Below are 27494 nucleotides of genomic sequence, written 5' to 3'. Positions count from 1 at the left end.
TGAAAGAAATAGAAGACATTAAAAATTTTTTTTACTAATTCATTGTTTTTCATAGTTAGACTAAAATGATTAGTCTTTTATAATAAAGTATATAGTGGAAGTTAGAACAGAATTACCACACACAATATTCTAATAGTTTATTTGTGTGACTATAGTACATTGTTGTTCATTACAGATATCATTTAGAGTAAGTTTAAACTCAAAATTTGTTTGTATTGGGGTTGAAATTATGCCAGGTATAAAAATTTATTGTGCCCTAGTTTGTTTCTCTAAATCATTTTATATAAAATTTGTCCTAAATGTTAGTTTTGTTTCTCTTAGGGATATTAAAAATGTTTTAGATTTTAACATTGACATTAGCTTATACCGTACCAACAGATTTAAGTACAATATTCTTCTCTATATGTGATTTTAAATACATTACTTTAGGTAGTCCAATGGGAATAGACTGGCATTTTTTACATTTTACTGTATGTATAGCTTTACATTCTTTTGTGTGTGTTTTATTTTTAAAAATCTATAATTTTAAGATTGGCAAGATTATTATAGTGAAGGAAGATAATATGTGTAGGCCTCCTTTTTGTTCCTTTTTGTTTAATTGTAAAGCAGATTAAAAAGCCCAAAGTGAAAACAACTTCAAATAATATGTTAGATGTTTAAGTAGATGGCTATATCTTTGCTCCTATCTTGTTCTTTAAAACCACAAAATTAGTTTCTTTTTTCCTTAACAAGATCCCTCAGAATAGCACAGTGATTAAGCACATAGACTTTGGGCTGAACAGATCTGGTTTTGATTTTTTGCTGTATGACCTACTAGCTTTATGATTTGGGACTACTTATTAGCCTGTCCTGGGCCCATTTATTCTTAGGTAAAATGAAGGTCATGGTTTATACCTTGAAGAGTTGTGAAGAATAAGTACTGTAATAATAGCGGTAGCAGCAGCAGCGGTAGCAGTAATAATAGCAGTAGCTAATACTAATGTAAAGCTTATAATGAGTTAGGCATTATTTTTCAAGTGCTTCTCACATATTAATTCTAATCTACATAAAATATTTTATTTAGTACTTGGCACAAAATAAATACCTAACTAATACTGGTTGCCTTGGATGGTACTTAACATCATCATCATCTACTTTATCATCATCATCTTTTACTTTAACATCTTCTTCATTGTAGAAACTGCAGCAAAGAGAATATTGTCCTCATTTCTCTGTGTTAAATTTTATCAATTTTCACTGTAAATTGATAATTGGTTCCCTTTTCTACATACAAAAAAACAAAAAACATTTTCAGTGCTACTGTCTGTTGTTAGGCCCAAATCTTCCTCCTGTTAGAAACCCTTTTTTAAATTTACCCTAGCTTCTATTTATATTATATGTAATGTGTTTTGATCTCAGGAAAAAATGTAGATTTAATATAATAATGTTAATAAAATAGATACTCTGTAAAGGTTGTAAATTAACTGTAATTTAAAGTAAATTTAAGAAACATTTATTAAACTTACACTTCAGAGTGGGATAGAGTAGTTCATAGCATCTGCTATGGAAAACAAGAAAAACTGGGTATTTGTGGAAATCATACGTTTAATTCAGTATAGAGCTGCGAAAGCAACAAGGACCAGGAAGGAAGGAAGATACTTGGAGAGTTGCCCTGAAGATCCATAGATGCCCTTGGGAGCACTTGCAGATTGGGCTAGCAACTAAAAATAGGACCAAAGCCTAGATAGAAGACCGGATTATTTGGCAGTCTTAGGGGTTATGGCATGACAAGCCTGGAGATATGAAAAGTCTACCAAGTCTGTCTTACCCCTCCAGACATTTGCTGAAATGAGAATCTGTGCCAAGTAGAAGCTACCATGTTAAAACCTGAGGAAAGCACAGTGGAATATGCTGCAGTCTCCAGTGCATAGGATGCAAAGGCCTAGGTGGGGGCCATGAGCAAACAATGAAAGGCCTTTAAGAAGTAGTATACACTGATTATGCAATTGCTTTCTTTCCTGGGTCCACTTACTGATCAAGATATAATTACAAGCTGAAAATCCACATGGGTTTTTGCTGAGATCAGAAAAACAGGAGGAGCATTTGGCAGTTGTGTGTTACTAAAGTGACAAAACTGGACATTTCATAGCTGATTCCTGTTCTTGACATTTCCCCAAATCTAAAGCTATCCTGGATGGATAGCTAAAGATCTTTGTTCAAAACTTAAGAAAAAATAAACTCTAAGGAGAAAAATACTTGTTAAGCTTTCTATTGAAAGCACTGGAGGGCCATACTATAGGCACAGGAAAACTGAAGTGTACTCACTATAGCTTATCAAAATTGCAACATAGTCTCAATTTAACTCAGTTGGTGATCAGGAAAAGATGATCAGTAGCCTTAACCTACAGAAACCATGTGAGATAATTAATATTTATTGTTTAAAAACAAAGAAAGAATGGCTAGAGGGAGTTCTCAATCAGAAGGAAAATAATCTAAGACAAGGAAATGGAGGAAGGAAAAAATATATAAGTAAATATAAAAAAATACTGATCGTCAAAAACAATATCAGTGATGTTTTCTGTATCTTAAATTATTTAAAATTAAAATTCAGATCAGTAATGCAATAGGCAGTGAGAGACTTTAGAAAATGAGATGGAGTGGTTAAAGTACTAAAATTAGTGAATTTATAGCAAGGTTGCTAAATACAGGGACAATACACAAAAATAGTTTATATTTCTTTATACTAACAACAAGAGCAGAATTAATTTATAAAGTAAAACCATTTAAATAATGTTCAAAAATAGGCAAAACTAACTCATAGTGTTAGAGGTCAGGGTAGTAATCCTGGGGTCAGAAGTGACTTGTGAGTACAAAGGGGGGTAAGGAGGTTTTGAGGCTGCTGATATTTTCTTCATCTGGTGCTGGGTAAAGGAGAGCACTTAGTTTGAGAAAATCCATCAAATCATACATTTCTGTTATACCTCAATTTAATATTTCAAAAATTCAATTTCTACATTTAAAAAATTACTCAAATATATTTGTTGATGATGAATTTAAAGAAATAAGTTTCTCAAACAGTATACCCAATTAAGGATAAAGAGAAGTAGAATTAATTTTAGCTTGTTACAGAAAGAATGCATTTTACAATAAGGACACTTTTTCTCTTCCTGCTTTTCTTTTTATTAGCGAATTTTAGCGCCCTATACTGATTTTCACTACAGACATAGTCCAGATACAGCTGAAGGACAGCTCAAGTAAGTATCATGTGTTCCTATAACTTTAAAGATGGCGTGTGTTACTGTTAAAGTTTTAAATTTGTCTGATTGCATGTAGAGCCAGACAGTGTGAGTTTGAGTAAATGTATTATTTCATGGAGTTACGTTGTAAGTCTCTGCTAATGTAATTAAAGACTTAGAGTTAATTTCTTATTTAAAAAGTGTAAGTTATGCCCTGGCTGGTGGCACAATCGTTTGGAGCATCATCCTGTACACCAGAAGGTTGTGGATCCGATTCCTTGTCAGGGCACAAACTTGGTTTGTGGGTTTGATCCTGGTCAAGGTGTGCACAGGAGGCAACCAATCGATGTTCCTCTCTCTTTCTCTCTCTCTCTCTCTCTCTCTCTCTCTCTCTCTCTCTCTCTCTCCCCCCCCCTCCCCCCCCCCCACCCCCCATTCACCTCTTCTCTTCTCCCTTCCTCTCTCTAAAAATATAGCCCATATCCTTGGGTGAGAATTTTCTTAAAAAGTAAGTTAGGCTGCAGTAGAAAACTAGATCTTTGGTGTTTTGTTTTTTTTTTATTGTATGTATTTTTAACATAGTTACATTGAGAGACTAAAAGAATGAAATAAGGGGGATGGAATGAAGAGCTTCCTTAACAAATTGAGTAAACAGGAAGATAGTGTAGGTAGAATTTTGAGAGTAAGGTTCAAAGGGAAATAAAAGGAGTTAGAGTAAAGATTATTTTCTAGAAATGAGAGGATAATTTTCAGGGTCTTTCGCGAGAGAAAAGCACATAGTTCACTAGATATCCTAGAATAACCTTTTACTGAATTAAACTGATTCAGAGGTCAAATAATGTACAGTATGTATGACACAGTTCCAGTAAATATGCTATGAGGTGTTTTCCTAGTAGGATTGTTGGGTTGCAGACATACTTGCTTATTTTGAGCTGTTGCTATTAAAATTCCTCACTAAGTTTGGAACAATGAAATATGCCTATATTTTTATTGTTTTTCATTTTTCGCCTGAATTCAAAACAGTGGTTTTATATCTTTAATCACCTTTATCACTGTGGACTTACTACATCCTAACATATCATGTCCTGAGCAAAGATGTTCTCTGTTTAAGAAACAAACTCAAATGGCTAAACGACTTAAATGTAAGACGGGAAACCATAAAAACCCTACAAGACTCCATACGCAGCAAAATTGCAGACATATGTCGTAGCAATATCTTTACAGACACAGATCCTAGGGCAAAAGAGACTAAGGAGAAAGTAAACAAGTGGGATTATATAAAAAATAAAAAGCTTCTGCACAGCAAAAGAAACCATCAACAACACAACAAGAAAGCTCACTGCATCGGAGAATATATTTGCCAGTGTTATCTTCGATAAGGGTTTTATCTCCAACATTTACAGGGAAATCATACAACTCAACAAAAGGAAGATAAACAATCCAAACAAAAAATGGGCAAAGGACCTAAATAGAATCTTTTCGAAAGAGGACACTCAGAAAGCCAAGAGACACATGAAAACATGCTCAAAGTCACTAATCATCCAAGAGATGCAAATCAAAATGACAATGAGGCACCACCTCACACCTGTCAGAATGGCTATCAACAAATCAACAAATGACAGGTGCTGGAGAGGATGCGGAGAAAAAGGAACCCTCCTTCACTGCTGGTGGGAATGCAGACTGGTGCAGCCATTGTGGAAAATATGGCGTTTCCTCAAAAATTTAAAAATGGAACTGCCATTTGACCCAGTAATACCACTTCTAGGAATATATCCCAAGAAACCAAAAACACCAATCAAAAAGGATATATGCACCCCTATGTTCGTAGCAGCACAATTTACAATAGCCAAAATTTGGAAACAGCCTAAATGCCCATCAGCAGATGAGTGGATTAGAAAACTATGGTACATCTACACAATGGAATAATATGCTAATATAAAACAGAAGGAGTTCTTACCATTTGCAACAGCTCGGATGGAACTGAAGAGCATTATGCTAAGTGAAATAAGCCAGTCAGTGAAAGAAAAATACCACATGATCTCACTCATTTAGGGATAATACACGACATTATAACCTGATGAACAAAAAGATACGGAGGCAGAGAAGCATGGAACAGACTGTCAAATTACAGCGGGAAGGCTGGGGAGTTTGGGGAGGGGGAGAGAGGTAAGAGATCAACTGAAGGACTTGTATGCATGCACATAAGCATAACCAATGGACACAAGACACTGGGGGGTCGGGTGAGGGCATGTGCTAAGGGGTAGGGGAGGCCGGGGGGAGGTCAGTGGGGTGGTTGGAAGGAGACACATGTACTACTATCTGTAATACTTTAAACTATAAAATAAAATAAAATAAAAAATAAAAAAAGACTTCTCCAACCTGTTTTTGCTAAGTTTTGAATGCAGGATTTTTAAGCCCCTTTTCTTGACTTTTTAAATGACACTTGGACATTCTCTTTATTGATGGAGAGCACATGCATTTTCTATTGCTTTGTGACAAATTACTACCAATGTGTAGCAGGTTGAAATAACATCATTTTATTAGCTCAGAATTTGGTAACTCAGAAGTCTGGTATGGCTCTTATCTGGAGGTTGTGGTGAAAAATCCATTTTCAACCTCACTCAGGTTGTTGGCAGAATTCACTTCCTTGCTGTGCTACAACTTAGGACTCTGTTTCCTTGTTGACTGTTAGCTAGGGCCTACTCTCAGCTTCTAGAAACCACCCTCTTTCTTTGCCACATGGTTCCTTCCATCTTCAAATACAGCAAGAATTGCTCGAATCCTTGTGCTTTGAATCTCTCTCAGACTTGCTTGTCTGCCACCAGCTAGAGAAAACTTTTCAGTTGGATAAAGCCTACCAACAATCTCCCTTTCTTAGGGTCTTCTGGGCTATAAGCATAAAATAATCACTATCATTGTGGTGATATCATATACAGTACACAGGATCCAGGGATTAGGACACAGAATCACAAGGGGGTGGGGGCATTTATCAGGATAAGCAAGAGAGCACCCGGGGTATTTTTTACTTAGAAGAGGGAAAATACATTTCACCAAATTCTTTTTTTCCTATTTGGGTCTGAACTTTACTTATACTAAGTTTCTGGAGTGTGGGCATTTAATGGGAGCATGAGTACATTTTGGCAGGGAATAAGGAAATAAATGTGTTGTTTTTTTTTTAAATACTACAGATTTAGTGAGTAGGTTAGAAAATGGATGACCATGCAGTTGATAGAAGTGATATTACTAACATTTTTAAGAGAAGGAGCATTGAAAACTTAGACAGTTATCCAATTCTCATTTCTTCCACCACCCTTACTCCCCCATTTTAGTTTCTGTTATATTCTCATTTTAAGTGATGCTATAGAGCTTAGTTTGTTTGTTTTTGTGTATGTGTTTTTAAATGTTTCATTTCTCTCGTAGACTACCTGATTACTGCTCTTTGATTTTCTGTCTTTTTAAAATTTGTATCCCTTCTGTTTTTTCTTTCCCAATTCTCTTGATTTCTGTATTCTCAAAACTGTTAAGAACTCTGTTAGGGAAGAATAAAAGAGGGCACAGAAAAAAATGGACAGTTGACAGGGTAGAGATGGTTGAGGTGGCATGGAGTATAAGACAGCTAGATGCATTGAAACTGGTCATAAGTCACCCATGGAAAATGTTTAACCAATATAAATACAGTTGACCCCTAGACAACATGCAGGTTTGGTGTGACACCTTGCACAATTGAAAATTGTGTATAATTTTTGTCTCCCCCAAAACTTAAATACAAATATACTGCATTCTTAAAATAAGCAAGAAAAAAGAAAACGTTAAGAAAATCATAAGGAAGAGGAAATGCATTTACAGTACTGTACATATTTATAAATAAAAATCTGCATTTAAGTGGATCTGTGCAGTTCAGACCTATGTTGTTGAAGGGTCAAAACTATAGTTCTGTTGCTTAATTGTCATAAACTATTGCATAGAAAGGAACAAGTGAGATGATTGGATACACAACTACAAAGTAGAAAGAAGCTGTTGATATTAACACTATCCAGTTATTTAATAACATTTCAGTGAGTAGGTGTTGAGCTTGCTTGTTGAAAATGCTCAAATAAGTTTGGGTAAAAATTTTGAAGCAACTTGAATACACGTGATAAAAGTAAGAGGTTTACATGGTAGTTTTCTCTCCTGAGGGGCAGCCTCCAGAGAGAAATGCTTACTAAGCAGGCTGGTGTTGTCTCCAGTGGTCAATTAAAGGTGTTAATGAGCTATCTAAGAATATTTTTCCAAAAGAGCAGGAAATGTAGAACTAAATAGAAAAGTCAAAATTTATACTCCCTCTGTCCCATAATAATAGTAGCAGTTGATGAATGTAATTTGTCCCGTAATAATAGTAGCAAAAGAAAACAAATATAGAATGCAACATTTATTATAAAAAAAAAACTAGATTAAATTAAACAATTAATTAAAAATAGTACTCCTAATTTTTATTTTGAGTGTTCAGATAGTTTCTGGATTTTTCAATAATTTTGTTACTGCATTTTAAACCTGTAGGTAGGATCCCTTGGCTGCGAAGCTTTGCTTTATATGCGTGAGCTTAAAATGATAGGAGCCATCGTTCTTCATTGCTCCCAGCATACGTTGTTGAAGTGACAGAAGCTTATTACCCAGTATTTCGGGAGAAATGTTATCAAAGGCTAACATGGCGCCTCTTCTGCTGAGAGGAATGTGTCTACGTTTTTCAAGTTTTCCTCCATAATCTTTGCATTTATGTCCACAGTTTTGTTTTTTTCAAAGAATCAACATTAGCATAAGATTCTCCTTAACAATTATTTTCAGAAGCACGTTTCCAGATTCTTGATATGGTCATTCTGTTGCACTTAAATTGTTTTGCAGCTAATGTAATTGCACCTTTCTGCAACTTTCCCTTTTTCTTTTGATGCATCAAGAACTGGACAATCGCAACTCGATCTTTGCTTGAAAACTCTGTTTTTTTCATCTTACTTTTACATTGGGTTGATATTCAACTGAAATAAAACAACTGATTTCGATCAGCGGATGATATTAGAAAAATAGTTATAATTCGTAATAATTAGATTAACCTAAAAATTGAAAGATGTGTCAAAACAAATGACAGATGTCATGAAACATTGATTTTGATTGAAGGCTTCGCAATTTTGCGCTACAACATAACTTAGAGCTGCATTTGCCAATAATTCCCGTTTAAATATTCATTTGCTACCTATATTATGGGACAGAGGGAGTAACTTATTTTAAACCATGTTGTGAATCTTCAATTGGAGTTTCCCATGTAATTAGGTAATTTGCTTTGAGGTAGATCTAATCTTTGTTTTTTTTAACAAGTTGTTTAATTTCCTGTGTAAATACTTAATTGCTAACTAATGATAGCGCTTATTCTGATACAATACCAGGAAAAACTCACTTTTTATTTTAACATATTTCTTTGACGCCCTCTTTCCTCCCCTCCACTACCGCACACAGAGAAGACAGAGAAGCAAGGTTTCTAGCCAGTAAAATGGGAATCATAGCAACATTCCGGTCATGGGCAGGTAAGTTACTTGGCTTTGTTTTCAAACGTTATTATGCTGCATCTAATGTAGATGTTAATCTAGTCTTACATGTTATTTTTAGACCTAAAAGAATTTGCACAGAATTATTAAAATTGACTATTTGTAAGTCTATGTATTCAGGATTACCTGGGCAATTAAAAAAATTAAACGTGATATATATGTGTGTGTGTGTATACACACACATCTATATATATATAGATGTATGTGTATATATATGGATGTATATATATATGGTTATATATATGTATATATGAGGGTGTTAGCTGTATATGTAACTAAAGTTTACCTAAAAGGACAATATAAAACATAATTAATACCAAATAAGCAAGGTGTAGGCTATTAGTAATCTTACATTTCTTGAGAAGAGGGAGTAAGCATGCTTTATCTTTCTGTGGAATAGAAAGCAAACATATTTCTTAAAATAATACCAGCACTAAGTGTGCTATTTTATATTAATAAATACCTTCTTCCTTCTTGACTTTGTAGAATAATTTAAGGAATAGCATACAAAGGAGTGTAGCAGTAAACAGAAGAACATTTTCCTAAACATATCTGTGTTACCTAGGTAATGCTAAGATATCTTTTCCATACAGATTACTATCCCAGCCATTGGCCCCTAGCCAGTATGTATTCAGTGACTTCCCCTGACCTCTCAGTGCTTTGGTAAAATCTCCATTCATGCTGTGTCCTCATGACTACCTGTTTCTCCTTACCCTCGTGGATAAGCTAGGTATTTATGAGGGCCCAGCGATCACACATTCTTTTTTATACTTAACCAGCCTCCACGCACTATTTTAACATAGAAACCAACACAGTCCTTCTGCCAAGTTTAACTGTCACTGCCCTTACTTCAGAATTCACTCTAACTTAGTTTCCTTTAGCTACAACTATCATCTTTTGCCATTCTTCAACTTCTTTGCCATTAGAGCAGTTTCTGTCTTACCAACACATGAATTCTATCCTGCTATAACCACTAGGACAGCCTAGCTACTATCATTCTCCTTACCTCCAGTCTCTAAGCTCTGCCATTCTATTCCCTTGCATCTCTTAAACATTATTTCTACCGTGCTTCAGTTTGTCCTCTGTCCCTTATATACTGATCCATCATTAGAAACTTAGACGGTTGAGAGTTTTCAACCCTCCTAATGAAGTAAGGAGAAAAATACCGGCATTATAAGATAGAACTCTGAAAACATTTTTCTCACAGAAATAATTTCATAAATAGTATTTAGACACTGTGGTACTGTTCATGAGTTATAAGCTTTTGTATATTTGTAACATTATTATATATATTACAAAATCCAAAATTGATTGACAAATGAACTCCAGAACACAGTTGCTTCATGAGATGCAACCACCCGTTTTCCTGATTAGTGCAGAGTATGATCTATAGAGACTGTATCATAATCTGTAATCTCTCACATTGCATCAAACATCAGAGTTTGAGAAATACCATTTTGGTGACTTAAGCAAATAATTTTGAACCCAAACTCAAAGAGAAAATATAGATTACTAATTTTTTTTGAAATTCAAGTCAATGATTTTTTTTCTTTTTATACTTTAGGTATTATTAATTTATGTAAACCTGGAAACTCTGGGATTCAATCTCTAATTGGAGTACTTTGCATACCAAATATGGAAATAAGGGTTTGTAAAAGTTATTCTGATTGTTTCATTTTCTGGACTTTTAATAGAAGAAAGTAATTGTAAAAAGGTTATTTCAGGTGATGGTGGAAATGGATGTGGTTTTATAGGTGGAAAGATCCAGAAACAGGCACCTAGAGGTTGGGGCAGTTTAGTTGACTTCTTACTCAGCAGTGATAAAGGGACATAGTTTTTGGAGTCTGGTTGATTGAAGTTTGACTACTAGTTTTACTTATAGTTCTATGACCTTGGGCATACTACTTTTTAAAAATACTTATTTTTATTGATTTCATAGAGGAAGGGAAAGAGAGAGTATGTGTGAGAGAAAGAGAGAGAGAAAGAAACATGAGTGATGAAAGAGAATCATTGATTGGCTGCCTTCAGCACACCCCCACTAGGGATCAAGCCCACACCAGGACACTGGGAATCAAACTGTGACCTCATGGTTCATAGGTTAATGCTCAATCACTGAGTCATGCCTGCTGGGTAGGCATATTGCTTTTAACCTTTAAACCCGTGTCTTCATGTGTACAGTGGGGTTACTAAAGATTTATTGAAGAGATTAAATTTATCTAATATAGGCCTGATAGCAGTAGTGTTTTTGTTTGTTCGTTTGTTTTTTTGGTGGTTTTTGTTTTTTTCTCTCTTAAGAAACTATGTTTTAGTGGGTCTCAAAATTGTGTGACAAATGGTCAAGTGGTTTTCATTGAAAAGTATTAATTTTAAAAACTTAATAATTTAAAGTCCCCCTCCTCCTCTCTCAGAACAAATGGTCCACAAACATTTTCCCTTCTGAAGGTTTTCAATGCATTATCAGTAACCATTTTTTTAAACTATTGAATATACATGGCCAATAGAGACAACAGTTCTGAGACTGTTCTTCCTTCCAGTGCTGATTAAGACTGGGTGTCAGGTATTAGTGGCAATACTCATGTAGCCTTCTGAGATCCTGAGACCTCTGGCAGACTTGGTGACTTTGCCAGCTCCAGCAGCCTTCTTGCCCACTGCTTTGATGACACCCACAGCAACCATCTGTCTCATATCATGAACAGCAAAATGACCCATAGGAGGAGCTCTCAACACACCTGGGCTTGCCAGGAACCACAGCAATGATGACAGTATCAACAGATTTCTAGAATTTGGGGCGATCTTCCAGCTTCTTCCCAGAATGACAATCAGTCTTCTCACAGGTTTAATCAGCAAACTTGCAAACAGCACAGGTTTGGCCTAGATGGTTCAGGATAATCACCTGAGCTGTGAAGCCAGCTGCTTCATGGGTCATTTTGGCTGTCCCCAGCCATGGTGCACGATGAGCATCTTAGATAGACACGTCATTGACATTGAAGCCCACATTGTCCCTAGAAAGAGCTTCACTCAAGTTTTATAATGCATTTCAACAGACTTCAGTTATAACACTGAAGTCTGACTCGAGCAAAGATAACCATTAGTTATACTGGGTTTGGGAATACCAGTGTCCACAGGGACAGTACCAATGCCACCAATTTTGTAGACATCCTGGAGGGGCAGGTGCAAGGGCTTGAAATTTGAAATTCTCCATTCGACCTGAAGAGGGTTGACTGACTTAATGGAGAAATTCCCGGTCAGTGCACCATTTTGAAAAGAAATTTTTGGACTGGAACCTGGATTTTTTGTCTGCCAGAGTCAGAATGAATCCACGGACAGAGAGTAGTATAGCCTATTAGTTCTGTTTTTATCAGTTTTTTATTTTGAGAATAGAACATTCAATACATCTTTAAGCAAAGATTTTTTTCCTCCATAAAAGTTAATGAACTGTATTTATTTGCATTTGCAGAGAGGTCTGCTTGAAGTACTTTATGACATATTTCGTCTTCCTCTGCCTGTGGTGACTGAAGAGTTCATAGAAGCGCTGCTCAGTGTAGGTAAGTATCAAGGTGCATCTGCATCTATTCAAATGTTATAATTTTTGAAATGGCAACCTAATGGACACAATCCCTCAAAGAAAAAGTACTCAACTAAATATTGAGTATAATTTTCTTTTCTTATTGCATTATTGTGGCATGAAATTAATATAAAAGTAAAACCTCCAATAAATTTCTAAAAAGAAGAAATTTTTAGTTTCTCCTGTCATCCTAGCTCTTCAAATGAGCAATGAAATTAATAAAAATATGGACCAAGAAAGGAAGAGGAGACAAATTATATAATCTAATTCTTATTTTAGACAAATGACCCCAGAGTCCCAAAATAGTTAGATTTGTGTACATTTATATAAATCATTTTTTTCTGAATGCCTTTTTTAGCCTATTTCTTTCCTAACCAACATTTAAAAAGATTATTTATAGCCTGGCTAGCTTGTAGTTATATACACTTGTTTAATTTTCTCCTAACTACTTATTTTTAACTATTTTAGATCCAGGCAGATTCCAGGACAGCTGGAGGCTCTCAGATGGCTTTGTAGCAGCTGAAGCAAAAACTATTCTTCCTCATCGTGCCAGATCCAGGTAGAATTTAGATACAGAAATGGTTCAAATTTATTGTGATGACTGTTTTTATATTAAACTAGAGGCCCGGTGCACAAAAATTGGTGCACTGGGGGGGGGGGGGGTTTGGGGACGGGTCCCTCAGCCCGGCCTATGCCCTCTTGCAGTCTGGGACCCCTCAGAGGATGTCCACCTGCTGGCTTAAGCCCGCTCCTTGGGGGATCGGGCCCAAGCTGGCACTCAGACATAACTCTGGCAGCCCGGCAGCCCTCGGGGGATGTCCAATTGCCAGCGGGGAGCAGGCCTAAGCTGCAGTCAGACATCCTTAGTGCTGCTGAGGAGGGGGAGAGGCCACACCGCTGTACTGGCAGCCATCAGCCTGGCTGAGCAGAGCTCCCCCTGTGGGAGCGCACTGACCACCAGGGGGCAGCTCCTACATTGAGCCTCTGCCCCCTGGTGGTCAGTGTGTGTCATAGTGACCAGGCATTCCCAGTCATTCTGCTGTTAGGGTCAGTTTGCATATTACCCTTTTGTTATATAGGATAGAGGCCTGGTGCACGGGTGGGGGCCGGCTGGTTTGCCCTGAAGGGTGTCCCGGATCAGGGTGGGGGTCCCGCTGGGGTGCCTGGCAAGCCTGGGTGAGGGGCTGATGGGTGTTTGCATGGCTGGTCACACCCCCTTCAGGGTGGGGGTCCCCACTGGGGTGCCTGGCCAGCCTGGGTGAGGGATTGATGGCTGTTTGCAGGCTGGTCAAGCCCCCACCCCCAGTGGGGACCCTCACCCCATGGAGGTTTGGCCATCCTGGGTGAGGGGCTGATGGCTGTTTTCAGGCTGGCCACACCCCCTTTAGCATGGGGGGTCCCCACTGGGGTGCCTGGCCAGTCTGGGTGAGGGGCTGAGGGCCGTTTTTAGGCTGGCCAAGCCCCCTGGTGACAGAAGCTCCCCCCTCTCCTTTTTTTCTTTTTTTTTTTTTATTCTGGGATTTATTTACCTTCTATAATTGAAACTTTGTAGCCTTGAGAGGAGCTCAGAGCTGGCCAGGGTGGGTGGGAGGGAAGCCTCCTCGCTCCAGCTCCATGGCCACAGCCAGCTGAAAGCAGGTATCTGGGGTTTATTTACCTTCTATAATTGAAACTTTGTTGCTTTGAGTGGAGCTCAGAACCCGCTGTAGCAAGCGGGAAGCTTGGCTTCCTCCATCATTGGGGCAACCAAGCCTCCTGCTTGCTCCAGCTCCATGGCTGCTGGCCACCATCTTGGTTGGGTTAATTTGCATATAGTCGCTCTGATCAGCTGGTGGGCGTGGCTTAAGGCATAGCGAAGGTATGGTCAATTTGCATGTTTGTCTTTTATTGGTGTAGATTATGTAATATATGAATATTAGTGAGACTGTTTCTGTGCTGTGTTTATTATAGGCCAGACCTCATGGATAATTATTTGGCACTGGTACTCTCCGCATTTATTCGTAATGGACTTTTAGAGGTAAGACTTATAAACACTATTTTATTTTATATATTTTTACTAACAAAATTTTTTCAGAGCAACAGACAGATGATGCATAAATATGTTCATGTGTACTATTTTGCAACTATGGTATTTTATTTTTATTTTTAAAAGGGTTTGGTTGAAGTGATAACAAACAGCGATGACCATATCTCAGTTAGAGCTACCATCCTTTTAGGAGAGCTTTTACATATGGTAAGCTTTTACATATTAATAGTATGCCTCATATCATTAATATTTTATACTAACTTTGAATATTAACAACTTGAGTGCTATAAATCTTAATTGCTCTTAGAAAGACTTTCTGTTTTTAGGAATTAAAAAACTATAGATAATTACTTCAATCAGCTAGAATGGAATATGGTACTCTGCCTAAAATTTAGAAAACTACAAAATTTCTAAATATAACTGCCTTGTTTGAACATAGTCTTCTCTGTCAACTTGTAGTGAGGTTCACAGGGTGGGAATATTTATTTTTTCCCGTGATATTGTGATATCAGTAACTTCTGGAAAAAGGGAGCTAGGAAAGTGATCTGACCATTCCTTACTCCCAGCAATGAGGGACTTTGATGGTAAGATAGAAATTCTTGTTTATAGGTCACCTCTTAATACTAAATAAAAAGAACCATTTTAAACTCATTAAAGAAGAAGAAACCCTATGGCACGTCTTTTAAAATTATATGTATAACTTGCTGTTATTGGCAGTGTATTTTTTTGTTTGTGTTTTTTTAGCACCCCTACATCCCAGTTGTTTTTTTATTTGTTTTTATTGATTTTAGAGAGAGGGGAAGGGAGAGGGAGAGATAGAAACATTGATGAGAGAGAAACATCATCATTCGGCTGCCTCTTGCACAGCCCTGCTGGGGATCGAGCCTGCAGCCTTGGCATGTGCCCTGACTGGGAGTCAACCCAGCAACCTCCTGGTGCATGGGTTGATGCTCAACCACTGTGCCACACCGGCTGGCCCAGTTGTTTTTTGTTTGTTTGTTTCCACATAGCAGCTGGGTTGTGTGAGTGAAGGAAAGAGAATTAAACAGAGTTGAATGATAACTTTCTTGTTTATCATTTATTTAGCCACTTGCTACTCTGTTCTCCAGCCCATCTATGAAAGAATTAAGTAATATTGCAGGTTCTCAAGTTTGATTATTATTAATTATTAAAATATTTCCTGTAAGCATATCAATATCCAAATTTATTTGCTTTTATATAAAGGAACTAATTTTAACATTTCCTCTGTTCCTTTTACCTATACATCAGAATTCCATGATTCTCTTGAAATATAAAAGCTGGTAATTTTGAGTAGTATAGCAGTGTTATTAGGTCATTGCTTATTATTCTTATATATTTTGGCTTCTACATTTAATTAATTTAGTTATCTTCATTGATAAAAGCAGATGGAGTGGTAGAATTTTATTTGTAAAGCAAGTGTTAATAAGTTTCTTATTTTAAATGTCAGAATATGAAGTAAACCTGTTTGATAATGATTTTTAAAACTTAAGAAGTCAACTAATAAGTTATATTGCATCTAGCATTTTAAATATTTTTAATGTAACATTATAGCTCTGGATATAAGTTTTGATATATTGTTTTTTAGATCATTTAAGAATTGAGTTTACTTGTCTACCACTTAAAAAATATAATTTAATGTTATAATAAAAGATCTATGAAACTTACAGTTTTGTTAATGTAATGTGAGTCTATTTGTTCCATCTTCTCATTGAAAGTAGGTAAGAAAAAAATTATAAATATTGGAAAGTAAATCAGAGTCTTTAGCTTTATATCTGTGGATAATCTAGAACAGCGATCGCCAACCTTTCGGACCTCACCGACCACCTGTGGTCCACGGACCACTGGTTGGCAACTGCTGATCTAGAACATAAAATATTTCTATTTCTCAGTTCTCATAAAATGTTATGTTTCATTTTAGGCAAACACAATTCTTCCTCATTCACATAGCCATCATTTGCACTGCCTGCCAACCCTAATGAATATGGCAGCATCCTTTGATATCCCTAAGGAAAAGAGACTGTAAGTATCAGAGTTATGGCAAAGTTTGTGCCTGGCACCTTTAATACCCACCATTTAGATAACCTCTTCTTTTTATAAAGTAGTATGTGTAAGGTATGCTTGGAAATTCTTTTAGGGAAGCCTTATAGATAAGGGGGAAATTAATAGTTTTATTTAATAATTTGTACTGTAGGCCACAATACAAACTTTTTCTAGCATGTTTCTAGTATGTTCTTGGACAAGGACATAGACTTTCTACCAGATCACTAAAACATTGGTTGTGACTTTTTTGGACTTTTTTATGTTTTGAGCAGCAATTCAGGCTATTTAAAAAATATCTAAATTATTTCAAATTAATAAAGCACAAAGATTGCCGAAACCGGTTTGGCTCAGTGGATAGAGCATCGGCCTGCGGACTGAGGGGTCCCAGGTTCGATTCCGGTCAAGGGCATGTACCTGGGTTGCGGGCACATCCCCAGTGGGAGATGTGCAAGAGGCGGCTGATCGATGTTTCTCTCCCATCGATGTTTCTAACTCTCTATCTCTCTCCCTTCCTCTCTGTAAAAAAATCAATAAAATATATAAAAAATAAAAAATAAATAAATAAATAAAGCACAAAGATTGACAATGTATTTTATATGTGGGGTTAAATTAATGTTGGAATTTAGAAACCCTTATTAGAGACATTGAAGTAAGCTAAACTCTGAAGGATATATTGCAAATATAGAATCTATAAACAAAAGTATGATAAGATAGCTATAGCTCTGCTAAAATTCCAGTGCTAATAAAATAAGATAAAGGTGGAGGAACTTGACTGGGAAGTGCTAGTAGGAATTTTTTCATTTGGTAAAGATTATGTCTAGGACAGGGGTACCTTTTTTTTTTTTTCCAGTTACATCCTCAATCATCTATATATGGACCTCATATTTTATATAATATTAGTGAAATGTAATTCATAGCTGTTCAGAACTATGTAATTTTGTTGACAGTTATAATACATTCTCAAAAGTTTAGTTGGCTTTATTCAGAAATATACATGTGGGCCTCACTATAGATAAATAATATTCTATTTATTGATTTTAATTCTATCAATGAAAATACAATTTTTAACAAACTGAAGTTGAATTATAAACTTTGGACATTAGGGACCATTTTGATCCTGACTATAGGCTTACATGTGTAAGCGTAGCTTTCAGCTTTTATTTTAGTAGTTTCATGATGGAAAAATGTGCTTTCCCAAAGCCTGATAGACTTAAATTTTTATGGCCATGAATTTCTTCCAGTGTTCTTGATATTTTTTCTTTGTATTTCCAAATTTGATTTGATAATTTACTTTACAGTGATAATTTCTATCCTTGCATTTATGTGTTTTAATAGAGTGATTTACCAAAGTGATCTCTTTAAAATTATGCTATAGTGTTAATTGAATCTTTTTCTCATTAGGAGAGCCAGTGCAGCCTTGAACTGTTTAAAACGCTTCCATGAAATGAAGAAACGAGGACCTAAGCCTTACAGCCTTCATTTAGATCACATTATTCAGAAAGCAATTGCAACACATCAGAAACGGGATCAATATCTCAGAGTTCAGAAAGATATATTTGTTCTTAAGGTACTGAAAAGAAATCACAATCTATAACTCAGTTTCCTTAAGTATCACTTACTTGCTTGGATTTTAGTGTACTAGTACATATACTTGCTTGACTTTTCAGTTTTATTCATGCATATGGATTTCCCGATGGCTTCTACGTTTTATAATGACTGGGCAGTTTAGAGTTGTGTTTTTACAACTTTAGAAGTAAAAAACATTTGATAATTCATTTTAAAATGAAAAATATTTTCTTTTGCTTTTAAATTTTAGACTTTTCTGATGTAAGAAAATTTGCCTTAGTTTTCCTTATTTCTGATGATTTTAGGATACAGAGGAGGCTCTTTTAATGAACCTTAGAGATAGCCAAGTCCTTCAACATAAAGAGAATCTCGAATGGAATTGGAATCTTATAGGGACCATTCTTAAGGTATGACAGGATACTTCTTGGTGATGGTGTGATTGTCTTCATTTTATTATTCATTGGAATTCATCATAATTATATGTTTGGTAATTGGTAAATACTTTTATAATGTAAACATTTTGTTTTTCTAGTGGCCAAATGTAAATCTAAGAAACTATAAAGATGAACAGTTACATAGGTATGTAAGAACTATTTTTCTTTTAAGTGTAAAGAACGTAGCTTTGAATTATACCTAATGCTAAAATAATAATGGGTGCTTTGAAGATGCATATGTACATTATAATACTTGGTATATTTTACACATACATACAGATGCTCCTCGGCTTACAATGGGATTATGTGCCTATAAACTCATTGTAAGTTGAAAGACAAAAGTGCATTATAACATCTAACTTACTGAACATACATCAAATCTTAGCCTACCTTGAACGTGTTCAGAACACCATATATAAAAAACTCCGGCAGCACAGTGTGCTGTAGAGTATCGGTTGTTGACCCTTATGATCACATACCTGCCTGGGAGTAGCGGCTTGCTGCCACTGCCCAGCCTCAGGAGAGAGTATTGTACCATGTATCGCCAGCCTGGGGAAAGTTCACAATTCAAAATTTAAAGTACAGTTTCTACCAAATGCGTATTTTTTTGCACCGTGATAAAGTGGAAAAATTGTTAATCGGGGGTCATCTTTTTATATATTTTTATATATACATAGTCTTATAACCAGAAAGCATCAGTTAATTTTCTTTCTAGTTATTTACATTGTGGTTTTAGTTTTGGAGCAAATGAAGTACTTAATATAAAAGTTTCTCAAATTGGATAATATCAATTATGTAGTAATCTTAATCCTAATGTATGAAATGGCATATTAAGGACATAGTGTTTCCCTCCCAAAATGAGGGCCATTATTAATATTTCACTTCTATTCCCATCTGCCTTTGGAGGGTTAGCCATTCTTCCTCCTTAATCAAGTTAATACTCCACACCTTCCCCAAGACATACTCATGTTCATAGCAAATGCAGCACTGCAGCTCCTATGCTCTTCTCTAGTACCGCCATGCATTTTACTGCCTCTGAGGTAGGTAACCAGCCACCAGTACTGAATCTACTTGGAGAAGTAAAGGGGGCCTTTATATCATGTTTTTTTTATTGTATTTACCAACTTGTGATTTTAATTTAATATCTGCATTAAAGTTTGAGAAAGATGTAGACTATATAAACCACAGTGGAATAAAGAGGCATAGCACTAACTTTTTATACTCCCTGAGAACAGAGATGATGTCTCATTCAGCTGTTTCTCCCACTTCTGTAACTGGCACATTTATTAGATTGGATTATAGTGAATGAAATTAATTGAAGTAAATTAAATGGAAGCTTAGAACGTAATGTTAAAAACTAGAACATTGAAATATCAGAAATTATGTTCATTGCTTCATAAATTCAGTAACCTAAAATTTACTTGCAGCTTTTATACTTGGCTTTTTGCCTAATTGTGAAGAATAAATGACAAAATCATAGTGTGATAACATGGTTACAATTACCTAGTATAAGATTAATTTATAGAGCCATATTACAAAGTTCTTCATGAAATACAATAGAAGAAAATTTATGTCCAGGTGGCTGTTTATCCAACCTTATCTTCTAGCCATGTTATATATCTGCATTTTTCCTGCTAGCACTTTTTTCCCCCACAACTTCTTTCAGGCATCTCACTATAAAATTCTTATTCTACAAAGATCTCTTTAAAATAAAGGGTTGGGGGGGGGTTGTGTTTTGGGGGGATGTGTGTGTGTGTGCACGTGCATGTGTGTGTGTGCGTGTGTGTAATGTACCAAATGTGCTTGTTAAATTTCTTGTCATTTACCTCAGTGGTTTGTTTATTTGCTTGCTTTTTTATTTATTAAATTGATTGGGGTGACATTGGTCAACATGGACATACAGGTTTCAGGTGTGGGCTTCTGTTACAAGATCTGTATATTGCACATGTGCCCACCAGCCAATGGTTTAGACAAAACATTCAAAACCTTATTTTTTCATAAGTTATGGTTAAGATTCTTTCTAAAATAATTGCTTGGTTTATTGGCTGCTAATTTAATTTTGATCTTAGGTTTGTACGAAGACTACTTTACTTTTACAAGCCTAGCAGTAAATTATATGCCAACCTGGACCTGGGTTTTGCCAAGTCGAAGCAGCTTACAGTCGTGGGCTGCCAGTTTACAGAATTTCTTCTTGAGTCTGAAGAGGTAATAAGCACTTTGAGTATTTTCAAGAGCAAAAGTTTTTTATTGTATTTGCTCCCTTTTACTTCTGAATATGTATAAATATTTAGACACATAGGGAATGAGCACAGACCTAAATTTGAATCCTGCTAGTTTTGTGACTTTGGGCAGTAATTTGCCTTCTAGAAAAACTGGTTTACTCCTTGTAAAATGGAAAATAACACCATCTTCATGTAGCATTGTGTCTACTGGGATTAAGTACAACAATGTTATATTTTTTATTAAAAACAATAAGGTACTCGGGTGATTGACAATCTGTTATTTGTAACTTCATCATTATTAAATTTTTTGGACTTGATTAAAGTTAATTGTTCTAATTATAGGTACTAAGTGCTTTTCTAAGAATATCACAATGTATTTGCTTTTAGGATGGGCAAGGGTACTTAGAAGATCTAGTAAAAGATATTGTTCAGTGGCTCAATGCCTCCTCTGGAATGAAACCTGAAAGAAGTCTTCAAAATAACGGTTTATTGACCACCCTTAGTCAACACTACTTTTTATTTATTGGAACACTTTCTTGCCACCCTCATGGAGTCAAAATGCTGGAAAAATGCAGCGTATTTCAGTGGTGAGCATCTCTAGATTCTGTTTTCACTTGTTATTAAATGATTTATTTTAGAAAAGCCTGTTCATATTAGGAATTTAAAAATGTTTAGTGAATTAACAAATTGATACAATAATTTCTAATAAACTTCATTATTTTTATTCTGGTTTTTTTTTTAGTCTCCTTAACCTTTGCTCCTTGAAAAACCAAGATCACTTGTTAAAACTGACTGTTTCCAGCTTGGATTACAGCAGAGACGGGCTGGCCAGAGTCATCCTCTCCAAGATCCTCACTGCAGCCACTGATGTGAGTATAACAGACAGTGATACTGTTGTTTTTTAAATAACTAGGTACTTTATTGTTTTATAGACTTTAGTCAGTTAATTTCCTTTTTAAACTTTAAAATTAATTATAAATTGTAAGGATATAGGATGGAATTTGAGCTTATTGTAAAATTTTAGTTCTTCCAAAGAACTCCATCCAGTACTCATATTTTTATTTAAAGGGGAGGAAGCAGCTAGATAGGAACAGAAATATTTTATTTTACTAGCACTGAAAAAATATTCGTACAAGAACTAGATCATCAATCCCAGTTTTTTTGCCCTTTTCAAGTAGCAGAACTGTCCCAAAACAAAGTCAGATAGGCTATTCGTGGTGAAGTTTGTGGTGTTTTTTAAAAATGTTTTCGGGGGGGGGGTTGGGAGGGGTAGTGTGTATGTAATAAGGTATTACACATATGTAATACCTTAATCAATAAAGAAATAAAAAAATAAAGTAAATAAAAATGTTTTCATTTGTCTTTATAGGCCTGTAGGCTCTATGCAACCAAACATTTAAGAGTGTTATTGAGAGCTAATGTTGAATTCTTCAATAACTGGGGAATTGAATTACTAGTGACCCAGCTACATGATAAAAACAAAACAATTTCTTCTGAAGCTCTTGATATCCTTGATGAAGCCTGTGAAGACAAGGTGATGCTTCATTATTTTCTAATAAAGTATGCAGACATCAATTTTAATAGAAAACTATGAAATTATAATGTGTATATTATAGGTATTTTGAAAATAGAGAATATACTATGTTAGTACAATTTTTCAATTTGCCTAATTATTTATTTTAGGCCAATCTTCATGCTCTTATTCAGATGAAGCCAGCTTTATCCCACCTTGGGGACAAAGGTTTGCTTCTCCTTCTGAGGTAAATTTTAAATCAGTCTTCTTGTAGTTCTGTTTTCTGTGTGTTCTCTGGTGGTATATGTCAAAGCTGGATTCCAACCTAAAAAGGAGGTCAGCTGTAAACTTGTGAAAGGGGCCTGCTTTAGGACCTTGGACATCCTCTAAATCTTTAGTGTTTCTTTTACATTCTGTGTCTCATGCATTTCATGGCATTTTCTCTAGTGTGATTAGATTTGTGTGTGTTTTGCAAAGATTGTGAAAATGTGTTTGTATTTGAAGTACAGTCAATAATAGCTGACCTTTTTGTTTTAGGTAGGAGCTGTATCTAGTCTTTAAGCTCCTTAAACATATTTTTTGTTTGAGATATTTTAGTCTTTAATGTGTTTTGTCAGATTCAATGTTAAACTATCGATTGTTTTCATTTTCAGATTTCTTTCCATTCCAAAAGGGTTTTCCTATCTGAATGAAAGGGGTTATGTAGCAAAACAATTGGAAAAGTGGCACAAGGTAACTTTCTATTGAATAAGATTCAATTTGTATGTATTAACTTAGAAGATAGATTTGTGAACTTGGATGTTTTTATTATATCATCAATATTTTGAAACTAAGGATGTTAATATTTAAATTTTATCTGAAGTCAGGTCTTAAATTCTATGTAATTATTTGTATTTATATTTATCCTTTTTTAAGCTACAGTTATTTGTTATTGAATTAATTGATTTTGTGTATATTCTATTTAAATTTAGTTCATTTCAGTGCCTACATAATATATTACTTTGATTTTTTTAAATCTTTACCTGAGGGTTTGTTTTTATTGGTTTTAGAGAGAGAAACATCAATTGGTTGCCTTCTTTACGTGCCTTAACCGGGGATTAAACATATGACCCTTCCATGCACGGGATGGTGCTCCAGGCAACTGAGCCACACCAGCCAGGGCTACCTTAATTTTTATAACCACTCTTGTTTTGATGGGTATTTAAATTGTTACCAGTGTTTTTGTTTCGTAAACAGTATTTGCTGAATACTCTAGCATATATCAGGTGTCCCACATACTTTGAATAATTATAAAAGCAATAAATGTATTTATTAAAATACATTTCAGTTTGAAAATTGAGCTTTCAGCTGTTATAGTGTGTACATTTTTGGGGGGATACCCTGTATATCTTTCCATACTTTTGTAAGTATGTCTATTGGATAAAGTTCTAAAAACATAATGGTGGAGTTAAAATGTATGTGAATTTAAATTTTTGATAAATACTGTTAAATTGCTTCTACAGAGGTTCTACCAATTTTTTAAAGCACTTTGAAGTGAAGATCTTTTGCAGTAAAGATGGCAATGTGATTGACTAAATGTTTTAGTTGGAAACATTTTTTACTTTTGATCTGATTTACATCAGTGGGAAAAGAGATATTATTTCTTACCAAAAGTTGCTAAAATGATAGAACTCAGTTAATTTCCTTTTTAAAATTTCAAGTGAATATCTTCAGTGTTTAATATTAAGAAGCTATTTTTTTAATGGGGAAAGGGATTGAAATAAGATAAAAAACAAAATTATTAACTTACTAGTGTGGACCCCATTGATTGAAAATGAGGTCAGAGGAGTATAAACAGAAATATTTTGGGTGTGCTAGAATATTTACATTCACAGTACTTTGTTCTACTCTTTTTAAAAATGTCTTAAATTTTTTAAATAGATACTTATTTTTCTCATATTTATGCTCTAAGGCTTGCTAGATACCTAACATAAATTTAGTGAACTTATGAAACTATATACAATTAAAACAATATTATCTTCTAGGAATATAATTCAAAATATGTTGATTTGATTGAGGAACAACTTAATGAAGCACTTACTACTTATCGGAAGCCGATTGATGGCGATAACTATGTTCGTCGGAGTAACCAAAGGTACCAACAGTTAATGGAATAATTTATTACTGATCCTCAAATATAAAATTTAAAAACATTTTGTAATCATTAATTTCTGAAGTTTTCTGAGTACTTGGATATTCTATTTCTTACACTGACAAAAATGTTCTTAGAGGATGGCATTGATTGTTCAAAAATTCCAGTGGCATTCCTAGCATACAGAGAATACCCTTACATATAAGGCATTCAAATACCCTTCATGCTCTTACTATTACTAGTCTATCTTTCTTAGTCTCGGCTCTCTTACTGTTACTTTGAGACCAGATAAATTATTATTTTTCTAGAGAAATCATCATGCATTCCACCTCCATTTTTATTTATGCTGGGGAGTTATATCTAATAACTATATCTGTCTAATACTAGTACTTTGTTATTAGTAATTGTTTAGTTAGCATATTTCAAATGAACCTATAGGTATATCAATCATCTTTATTATACTAGATTACAGCGTCCTCATGTCTACCTGCCTGTACACCTTTATGGACAACTGGTACACCACAAAACAGGCTGTCATTTGTTGGAAGTACAGGTAAAAACATAGTCTGCTTATTTAAGTAGCTACAAAGTAGGGAAAAATCTTAATTTTGTTAAAGTATTATTTTTGCAAAAATTTCTCAAAAGTCTTAAGGTCGGTGGCATATTGCTTTTAAAGCATCCATCTTGTAATGGACTCAGGTAGTCTGTGTTTGTAATCTTTAGACATATTATTAGCTTGCACGCATTTCCTTGATTTATGTGTCACCTTTTGCAAAACTAATTTGTTACATAAAATCTGTAACCAGTGAAGGTCTGAGTTTTTCCTTTATAGTGTTTTGGGGAAAATTGTCTTAGTAAAAACATTCTAAAGAACTGAGTTTCTTCACTCCTCTTATTGTGAAATTAAACTGAATCTGATAACAGATTCAGTTACCTTTGGTGAGCACCGAAGTGGTATGCTCAATGCACTATTATCTATATAGTATTATAAAATCTTGGTGTTAATGTATTTTCTATTTAAATAATAATTATGACTAATATTTTTGTAATACTAAGTATCAAGTCCACATGGCTAATGAATGCTAATTCTAGGATATTAGCTGAAAGTCCATGCTGCTGCTTAAGAAATTTTACATAAAATTATTTTAGAATTATAAATACGCAAGATTTATTGAAGGCAAACCTTAAATAGGTTTTCAGATATAATAAGAAAATACATTGAAAACCGTTTCTTATATTTTTTTTTCTTCTTTCTCCAGAATATTATTGCAGAGCTCTGTCACAACGTTCGTACACCAGATTTAGATAAATGGGAAGAAATTAAAAAACTGAAAGCATCTCTTTGGGCCTTGGTTTGTAATAAACACTTCTATAAGATTTTCATAATGTTTTATTTTTATAATTTTCCCATTAATAGTAAATAAATAAAAATAATTTTATATGGAACATTACATTCTATGACCAATATTGTTCCTGCTCCTTTAAATATTAAATTTTAGCTGGAAAATAGATGACTAAACTATTAGTTCTCTTGCTAAGGGAAATCGAACATTAATTCTTAAAGTTTCTTATTTGAGGTTTATTTCACATTTTTTCCTCATAGATGGGATTAAATTTTTCTCTTTTTTGCTAGCTTTCCAGATCTTTCTTCTTTAAAATACATTTTTATTGACTTCAGAGAGGAAGGGAGAAAGAGATAGAAACATCAGTGATGAAGAAAGAATCATTGATTAGCTGCCTCCTGCATGCTCCCTACTGGGAGCTGAGCCCGCAACCCAGGCATGTGCCCTTGACCAGAATTCAACCCGGGACCCTTCAGTCCGCAGTCCAGCATTCTATCCACTGAACCAAAACAGCTAGGGCTTGCTTTCCAAATCTCTTGTATGAAAGTGGATATAAGTGATTTCTTTTCTTTCAGGGAAATATTGGCTCATCAAATTGGGGTCTCAATTTGCTGCAGGAAGAAAATGTGATTCCAGATATACTAAAACTTGCGAAACAGTGTGAGGTTCTTTCCATCAGAGGGTAAGAACTTTCCATCATTCAACTCAGAAGTCTTTCTAGGGTATAATATACTAGAGGCCCGATGCACGAAATTCATGCAAGAATAGGCCTTCCTTCCTCCAGCTGCTGGCACCAGCTTCCCTCTGACACTCGGGACCCAGGCTTCCCTCACAGCCCTGGCTTTGTCCAGAAGGACGTCCAGTCTAATTAGCATATTACACTTTTATGATTATAGATTGTTCTTCACTAATGGGTATAAGGGAAGAGCATTTTATGACTCAAAGTTAACTCACTGGGAGTCCTAATGATAGAGATTTTTAAATGCATTAAGTTAAGCACCTTAAGGAGCATCTCGTTACATTACTATTCTATTTTTCTCATTACAGTTTATTTGCAGATAAACAGTGAAGTGTAGTGTGTGCCTAATATCCAGTGGTCCAGTAGTCCAAATATTTCAAATTTATCCCAGAAAAGTTAATATGTATGGTTTTTTGTTGCATTATATTCTTGTCAATTATTTCATTATAATTAGTATTTTTATAAGGAAGTTTTTCGTGTTATTTATTACTTCTAATTTACCCCTAACTCGTTTCAATACATTTTTACACAAGCCTAACAGTTTTTAATGGCTTTCGAAGAAAAATGGAATGTACACATAGCAAACTAATACTTTGTGAGTGCTTTAAGAATTCTCAGTTTGGAATTATAAACTGTTACTACTACATCTTTTACATATAGGACCTGCGTGTATGTGCTTGGACTCATAGCCAAAACCAAACAAGGCTGTGATATTCTAAAATGTCATAACTGGGATGCTGTAAGGCACAGTCGCAAACATCTGTGGCCAGTGGTTCCCGATGATGTGGATCAGCTCTGTAATGAGCTCTCATCTATCCCAAGCACCTTGAGTTTGAACTCAGAGTCAACCAGCTCTAGACATAACAGTGAGAGTGAGTCTGCGCCATCAAGTGAGTATTGTGACATATTCCTATAAAGTTAGCCAGTTAACATTTGTATTTGAATATCAAAATCTATGTGTATTTGTTCCATTTCTAATTTACCTTTTTCTAAGATAATATGGCAATAGTAGCCTCTTGAAGAATGCGTATCTTTTCACAACAGTGTGTATAGTCAGAACCTACATTTTTTTCTCTCCTTCCTTTCTCAATAGCCTTTGGAAAAAT

At 35.1% G+C, this 27494-nt stretch overlaps 1 protein-coding gene across 1 annotated transcript in view; it reads left to right on the top strand.

The window, feature by feature from the left end:
- The window catches only part of RICTOR (RPTOR independent companion of MTOR complex 2), a 93603-nt gene that overhangs the window by 49350 nt on the left and 16759 nt on the right, over nt 1-27494 (top strand). The window contains exons 9-30 of the mRNA XM_081089103.1: nt 3166-3233; nt 8700-8767; nt 10353-10435; nt 12246-12333; nt 12822-12912; nt 14304-14370; nt 14506-14586; nt 16319-16419; nt 17842-18007; nt 18312-18413; nt 18539-18585; nt 20510-20645; nt 21050-21249; nt 21405-21531; nt 22032-22196; nt 22346-22422; nt 22829-22907; nt 24200-24309; nt 24772-24859; nt 25566-25658; nt 26225-26331; nt 27049-27278. Of these exons, the coding sequence (XP_080945229.1) occupies nt 3166-3233; nt 8700-8767; nt 10353-10435; nt 12246-12333; nt 12822-12912; nt 14304-14370; nt 14506-14586; nt 16319-16419; nt 17842-18007; nt 18312-18413; nt 18539-18585; nt 20510-20645; nt 21050-21249; nt 21405-21531; nt 22032-22196; nt 22346-22422; nt 22829-22907; nt 24200-24309; nt 24772-24859; nt 25566-25658; nt 26225-26331; nt 27049-27278 (2374 nt within the window). The remainder of the gene's footprint in view (nt 1-3165; nt 3234-8699; nt 8768-10352; nt 10436-12245; nt 12334-12821; nt 12913-14303; nt 14371-14505; nt 14587-16318; nt 16420-17841; nt 18008-18311; nt 18414-18538; nt 18586-20509; nt 20646-21049; nt 21250-21404; nt 21532-22031; nt 22197-22345; nt 22423-22828; nt 22908-24199; nt 24310-24771; nt 24860-25565; nt 25659-26224; nt 26332-27048; nt 27279-27494) is intronic.

This window comes from Myotis nattereri (genome assembly GCF_964212035.1).
Source record: "Myotis nattereri genome assembly, chromosome: 4".
Classification (NCBI taxonomy): domain Eukaryota; kingdom Metazoa; phylum Chordata; class Mammalia; order Chiroptera; family Vespertilionidae; genus Myotis; species Myotis nattereri.
Note: the sequence above shows the minus strand (reverse complement) of the source record. Positions and strands in the feature narration are given on the sequence as shown.